Source organism: Harpia harpyja, chromosome 11, assembly GCF_026419915.1.
Source record: "Harpia harpyja isolate bHarHar1 chromosome 11, bHarHar1 primary haplotype, whole genome shotgun sequence".
In the NCBI taxonomy this organism is placed as follows: Eukaryota; Metazoa; Chordata; class Aves; order Accipitriformes; family Accipitridae; genus Harpia; species Harpia harpyja.
The window spans coordinates 1,810,465-1,818,036 of NC_068950.1; the positions used below are offsets into that span (position 1 = coordinate 1,810,465).

At 47.2% G+C, this 7,572-nt stretch overlaps 1 protein-coding gene across 3 annotated transcripts; it reads right to left on the bottom strand.

The window, feature by feature from the left end:
• Positions 1 to 229: 229 nt before the first annotated feature.
• On the bottom strand, positions 230 to 7,568 carry ARMC6 (armadillo repeat containing 6). 3 transcript variants are annotated; one of them, XM_052800504.1, is made up of 8 exons: positions 7,477 to 7,568; positions 6,304 to 6,456; positions 5,779 to 5,861; positions 4,483 to 5,053; positions 3,850 to 3,995; positions 3,134 to 3,265; positions 2,482 to 2,619; positions 230 to 1,608 (listed from the first exon to the last, which is right to left on the bottom strand). In XM_052800504.1, exons 2-8 carry the CDS (start codon positions 6,422 to 6,424, stop codon positions 1,396 to 1,398), a joined length of 1,404 nt encoding a protein of 467 aa, XP_052656464.1. In that variant the 5' UTR covers positions 6,425 to 6,456; positions 7,477 to 7,568; the 3' UTR covers positions 230 to 1,395. The 3 variants fall into 3 exon arrangements, with proteins under 3 accessions (XP_052656464.1, XP_052656465.1, XP_052656463.1); XM_052800505.1 differs by having other exon boundaries at positions 7,446 to 7,560; XM_052800503.1 differs by lacking the exon at positions 7,477 to 7,568 and adding an exon at positions 7,010 to 7,180.
• Between the last annotated feature and the right edge of the window lie 4 nt (positions 7,569 to 7,572).

Genomic DNA, 7,572 nt, shown 5'->3' on the forward strand with positions numbered 1-7,572 from the left:
TCTTGGCCGCTCTGCCACAAAGGAGAGGGGCACCTTCACCAGAGGAGCTTGGCGAGGAGGTCAGAGCAGCACAAAGACACCGAGCTTCTCACCTAGCAGGAAGAGAGGCGACCTAGGCAGCCTCTCCTCAAACACTCTCGCGGGGTTAGAGGCCTTTGAAGAACACAATGACCTTTGCTATCTGCTGGCAGATAGCGCGGGGCAGAAGGAGGCTTTACTTACAAACTCATCACAGAGGCATTTCCACCACCTTTCTTTTCCTGCCTCAAAAAGGCTCCATAAAGAGCCAACCACCCTTGTACATTTTTATGTTTTATAGGGTCAACATTTCTACAGAGAATATCACATTAGAAAACATCCACTCAAGTACAACATCAGTAGCAGCGCAGGAGGAAGGTTCAGGACCACAGCAGGGCTAGTAACAACACAGCCCAGCAAGAAATAGGGGCACACAGAAGCCTTTAGCTGAGCCTTCAGAGCCTTTCTGGATGTTTCACCTCCCCTGTTTTGCCCCCTAGTCCACAGCTGCCTTCAGACCACGAGGCGCACGGCCTCTTCATTACAATTACAGCACCCTTGGATTCAGGGAAGCACCGCCCTGCTAAGAGATAACCAAAGCGTGGGCTCCCTGGTGCTGGCTTCCTGCTGTGTGGTACCACTGCCAGTTTGTCCCTGCTTTGAAACTACCATCCTCGCAAGCAGTCCCCTCCCCGCCGCCCCGACTTGCTCATCTCGCTGAAAGAGAACACGAACTTTCCTCCTGGATGCAAATGGCAACATCAAAGTACGTTGCTTTGGGCCACGCTATCCAAAATGCTTACTTTGCTTTTGTTTAAAATGTTATGTTGGCTGAAAATCCAAACCGAAGCGGCAACACAGAATATGGTCAGCAGTAAAATAACAGCAGAATAGTACAACAGGACAGAACACATTCACAAATGATGGGATTTCTCCTCATCCATCCCGTTAACCAGATCAGGCTGCTAGCCTCCATCGGCAGAGAAACAAATCAGAACCAGCTGCCATGGTACGTACCAAACTCCTATCAGGAAAGAGCCGCTTTTGCTCTTCCTGTATAGAACAGAGCATGTGGGAACAGCCCCGTTCTGTACACAAGGAACATACATAACAACAGGGGGGAGCAGATCATCTTCAGGCATTAGATGATTCAGGGAATGATTACTACACAAGAGTTGATTTGCCGCCTGTGAATGCATAAAGCCATTTCAGCTGTAGCTCCCAATAAAAAGTTCACTGCAGCCTCACAAGCCAGGCATTTGCTTCAGATATTCCAGTTCAATGTAACTGCAAATGAATCCATGCCACTTTGTTTTCCCCCCTCAGGTTTCATGTACATAGATGTCTTGAAGCTCCATGGCTCAGTGGAGTGGAGATTCACTGGGCTAGGCTTCCCTTCTGACCTGTCCACAGCTCTCGGAGCTCCACTTTGCAGCCAAGATCCCGCAGTGCGGCTTTGGCCACATCATCGCAGTCCCTGTGTGTTGCACGAGCTTCCGTTATTAGGTTCTCAGCTCCCATCTCTAAGATGGGCTGAGAAAAGTCCCGGCTCCGGGAGACCAGGTTGCGGATCAGCATGCAAGCCTGTTTCTGAGGAGAGAGATAAATGAGAGATATTAGCATCTTTTGTAGGGAAATACCATCCGTGTAGGATGCTGGCACGCACAAAGCAGAACTGGCTCCACATAAAGAACCTTTTCTGGGCAACTAAATGTGAGATGCTGCAGACAGCAACAAACTATTTCCTGGAAGAATAAGTCCATGGACAAAAGCATGGCTGCTATTTCACATTGAAGTTTATACAACAAAACCTCCTGCTTCTGTGAGAACACCAGCAAATCTCAAACACCAGCCAGGCAATCCCAAGTATTTCTTTAAAGAACACTAAGACAGAATTCTCCAGTTACAGCAGACCCATCTTTCCATCGACTTGTATGCTGTTCCAGGCACCTTCCCTGGCACTTAGCTGAAACGACTCTTTCAGAAAAATATCATCTATGGTATTTTAACACTCTTGAGAGCAGAAAAGCGGACACAGAGCCTACTGAGACTTGCATGAAAACCAGAGGCTAACTTCTTGCCTTGTAGGTGTTTTATTCGACTTTGGAGAATAGATGGCAATGTCTCTTATAGGACAGATAACATCATAGCACAGGCTGGGTCTGAAAGAGCCTATCCTTATCCTGCTCTGTGAAGGAGGGGGAGGAGAAGTAATGCCTGGAAGAGAAGCATGGCATTCCACAGTCGCTTGAAGCTAAATTCAGGTGGGTTTGAAACCCAAACTAAATTTTGCTCCGATCACATCACAGTGACAGATGTAGGGAGTCCTGCATTTAGATCCTGCATTCCCAACATACTCAGAACCTTTTATTATTTGTCAAGTAAAGGACAAAATCCCAATGAAGTGGTGAGCACAGCCAACACCAATCCTGAATAAATAATCAAGTGCTCTGAGGCAAATACCTGTACAGCCACTTCTCGTGGGTGTGCTTTCATGGCCTGAAGAGCTGCCAACGCCCCTCCACCTTCCATGATGACATTACAGTTCTCGGGTTTGCGCAAAGCCAACATGCACAAGGCTGCACAACCTTGCTCACAGATCTGCAAGATAAAGAGACACTCACTGGCTGAAAATGTTGCTTTAAGGAAAAAAAGTGTTTGGAGTTTGTTTCCTTTTCTGGCAGTTTTTAAAATTTATTTTTATTTTTTTAAGTTTCTTCCACTAAAACATCCTGCTTCTCTGGCATGTAAAGCAAGTTTTACACCCAGAGGTGCCAAACACTGTATCCAGTATCCATCTGATTCAGGAACAAGAAAAAACCCTAATATATTAGAGTGGACATACTTTTACATTTACACAAATATTTGCCAAAGCATGCACTTAACCACTCCACAACAACTGGATGTTAAAGGTTTAATCAATTGTTCAGTTGCAATAATTTAATAACTATACTTACAATGTATCTGCTCTCAGCATAAGTGGTTTATCACAAGTCAGAGCAATGCTGTGGGTTGCTCCCCTACACAAGACAGGTTACACTGCTACATTATGCAGCCCAAACCTGATCTCCATTCCCAGCCCCAGAGGGACTCCATCAACCACTTAGGTGCGTACCTGAGGGTTGGCAAGGTGATGGCTTATAGCAAGTACAATGAGGTCTGTTCCCCCAGCATTAACGATGGCATCTTTCACGTCGTCATTACCTGCAACCGCTCGGATGGCGCTCAGCACCTGCTTTACCACGTCCTGCGTTCATCAAGAAAAAACAGCTCAGAAAGCTGCAGAGAGAGTTTTACAGGCTTTTGAAAGCCAACCAGAACGTCCCCCAGCAACTCCATTCAAACAGTTGTCATTCCCAGTTTTGAACAGCAACACTATTCTCAGTCACTCACACCTCGGACACACTTTCTTGCTAGAGTAAGAAGGAACCTTGTTAGTTTGGCAGAGGTTTTCAACGAAGCTTAAAGAATGAAACATCAGCCCTCTGGGACTCGAGCATCTAAATCCTCTTGAATCTCTTCTAGCTAGATTGATGGAAAACCAGAAGCTCAGCTTTTCTGGGAGCAAGCACAGTTCTGCTCATGGAGCGTGGAGGACAGAGGAAGTAACTATGAGCAAGGGGCTCAGAATTACTGTGTTCTTGTCTGACAGGGCACATGTGACCTAGTTCCATATATAAGGCTGTAAATAGGGATCAATGGTTGGGGTTTCAACCCTAACTGCACCTAAAATAATGCATAGTCTAAGGCCCATTCACAGCCAGGACTTTAAACTAAAAAGCACACCTTGCTGCATTACTTCCACTCCCAAGTACACTTTACATCGCTCACCGGATGGTCAATGCAGTCAGCCAGTAGAGCCACCATAAAATTTAAGCCGCCAAGATCCACAATTTCTTGACAGAATTCATTCCTGACAGAGAGGCGAGAAAGGGTGGCACACAGTTCACTGAGAACACTGGAGTTATCTGTGAATGCTGCAGAGGAGAGATGATGAATGGAGTAACTATGAGCAAGGAGGGGTGCTGCAGAACCAAGGTGTTTCACATTGCTTCTTTAAAGAAACACAGGAAACAGTGTATTTCACTTTCTATATTAAAACAGCACAGATGACATCCTGTTCACTCTGTATCTAGACTGAGACAGAACATCTTTTCTTGGCAAGAATGCAGCACCTCAGCGGGGATAACGTGCCTGTAAACCTGCACTGGGCTGTAAAATACTTCCTCGACAGACTGACAAAGAGCTCTGATAACTGCCACCTTGGTGCTGCTGCTAGCCTCTGGAGAGGTCATATTATTTTTCTCTCTCAGGGCATATTTCATCAAAAGAATTAAACATCACTTTAGTGGCAAATTTCTGAATCATCTCTGGGGAGCTTCAAGTTACGACAAAGCACAGTTTTGAGATAAGAAAGCACAGATGATTCAAAATTAGGATCAACAATCATGGGGTTAATTTTACCTTTTGCAGCTTCGATGAGGACTCTTAACCCATCGTTTTCCAACACAATCATTTTAGCGTGATCATGAGCATGACCAAAGGGCACACGGATGTCATCATCAAACGTCATGACCCTGAGCGCTGAGGCCGCCGTTCGGACGACATCGGCACTGTCTCCGTGCTGGACTATAGCTCCAGTCAGAAGTGGCAGAACCCCACCTTTCACAAAGTCCTGACGATTCTGCTCATGTTTCAGACAGGCGTGCCGAATGCATCGGATCCCAGCCAGCGTCATTTCCGCATCCTCCCTATATTCCTTCAGAGTGTGTAGCAGTAGATCCTGGCCAGCGGAGTCAAGTAGGTCTGGCTGCCCATCCAAGATGGCAGACAGCGTATAAAAGGCTTTCAGCATTAAATTTCTGTCTCCTGAAGCCAACTGGCAGGCAGAGAATACCACAGAATAGGCACCATTCTGCGCAGCCAGGTAGCGGAAAGCCAGCTGTTCTTTGCACTGATCAGTGAAGACCACTAGCTGCTCGGCCATCTCAGCAAGATCAGAGTCAGCAACAGCTCTCCCAAGGGAATCTAAAGTCTAAAGAAGAGAACAATAGTTAATTTTTGACCTGAACTGTGGAGGAACAAGAGCAGTTCTTTACAGTCTTTCAAATTTTTTTATTTATAATAATAGTATTCTCTTAAATTTAAAATTAGCTTGACATATCTAGGAAATGGCTGTCTTGAAGAGCAGCATTTTGTCTTCATGCACAGAACCCTTAGAGGAATCTGTACTTCTGCCATCACTGTCAAGCCATCACTGCATGCCAGTCTGACCACCAGTGGGTGAACTGGGTCCAACCAGCACAATTCACAGGGGTCAGTGGTGCGCATGAATATTTCTAGTCTTGCTGGAGAGGGACCATATTCAATCTTTTCGCCTACCCTCAGAAGAGCTAGCTAACAGCTACCACTTAGGTAACTTGTATTTCTTTCATTAAAGTTCTTCCGTGCTTTGACTTTACCTGACAACAGGAGAATCTGCTTCTAAGTTATGAAAGGCAGCCTCTCCATTTCCTAGGCAAGAAATGCTGGCATTTTGCTCTTTACACAGATACTTCCACTGAAAAGTGCAAGCTAGCTCTTTGAACTTTTATATTATTCCTAGTTTGCAGAATAGATGGGATTAAGTGCTTGTCGAAGAGCTCACAGAGAAATGGGACAGAGGCAGAAGTAGAAGGTATGTCTCATTATTCTCAGTCTATTACTTAAACTATTATATAACCCTGATCCTTAGAAGACAACATAAATTTGTGCTCCTACCAGCAAAATTTCATGCTTTTGCTTTTGACCATTTTCAGAGGCAGGCTGCCGCACAGCTTTCACAATATTGCTTAGGTCAACACCTAAAAGGAAAAACAAAAACAAGATTAGTATTAGTTACAGGAGCTTGGGTAAAATTTGTCAAGTTAACCACAGTCAACAAAGATGAACTTATTGTAAAGCACGGATCAATGCATAAAGATGCTGAAATGCTGCTGAAGTTCTAACTATAATGGTCAAATATGTCCTGGAACAAAGCCTCAATTCTAGCTAAATGTCAACTGGGAAAAAGAGTTTAATTTCATTGACAAAATTGCACCCTGCAGTTTTACTCAAAGCAGTTTTTCAGTCATAATTACTCCATGAAACTAGGTTAGCATTAATAGCGTCTGTGTTCCACTTCACAAAGGCTTCTTTTCAACACTGGATGATCGATCTTTGCATGCAGGTTCTCTTAAATTTTAAGATATGTAAAAACTCAGTCTGTAATAATCTGAACTGCAAAAGCAGATGAATTTACAATACCTTGGGACTCAAACTGCTGCACAGCTTCTCTCACAGCCTCTTCTGGATCCATTTCAAATTCTGTAATGTTTTCTTGCACTGCATCATCAAAAGTTTCCTGCGCAATCTGTTTCGATCCCATTTTACTCGAATGGGATAAACTGCCTCCTTGTCCTGTCATTAAGATAGTCCACAACTAGTTTTGGTGCAAAACCTTCTGAAGTTAATCAAAAACAAAGGAAGTGATTTGCTCTTTTTCAAAACAAAAGCACAGAACTCGAAACCAAAAATATATGGTCAAAGGGATGACTTTTTTTTTTAACGGGCTGAAACATACCAATTAAAAGGAATAAAAAGGAATGTCAGAGGCCCAGGATTTGGATCTGGAAGCCGCTACTGCTCTGCTGCGGATGGGTGTGTTACCGCGACATGGCTCTCACTGCACCTCGCCTGCCATGGGCGCACGGTGGGCAGCCTGCCCGGACACACATGGCCCCGAGACCCCACACGCTCGAGGGCTAGCACAGCCCAGAGTCCCTCGGCCTGTCTCTGTCCCCGTTCCCGCAGCGGGGCCCGGTTCATCCCCCTCAGCAGGCCCAGCCATCCAGCTGGATCCCGCCCCTCAGTCTTTCGGCGAGGCCTGCCCCGGAGAGGGCCCAGGAACCGGGAGCAGGTACTGAGGGAGCTCCCAGCCGCACAAAGGGCCTCGATTCTCCTCACAACCCACCTCAGTCCCTCGCCGCCCGCAGCGTCGCTCCCTGAGGCGCTTCTCCCGCCTGAGAAAGAGCAACGCGCTGAGAGGACCGGCCCTACTCGGCCACCGTACACAGCCGGCGAGCCCCGCTTCCCTCCGACCCCGCCCACCGCTGGCTCAGCCCTCTCAGTGCGCATGCACCAAGGCAAAAAGTCACGCCCGTCCCCCTCACGAGGAAAAAAAAAAAAAAAAAAAGCGGCGCGAAAAAGAACCCGGGCTGTCCAAGTGCGCATGCGCCCTCCCCGTAACGTGCTCCCTCGCCACACACATGCGGTCGGCCGCCCTTTCTGCGCATGCGCACTATGCGCGAAGCGGCTGAGGCCCGCCTTGCGGGGCAGCGGCCACCCCGCCGCCCCGCCGCCAAAGCGGGAAACTGCGGGCCGCCCCCGGCCGTTCCCCTTCTGCTTACCGCGCCGCCCGACCGGGGACCGCGCCCTCACCGTTAGTACCGACTCACGCCAAAGCAGCGCTACCCCGAAAACCACCCGCCTTGAAGGGGATGAGGAGGCCGCGACGCAGGACCGCGCACTGCGCAG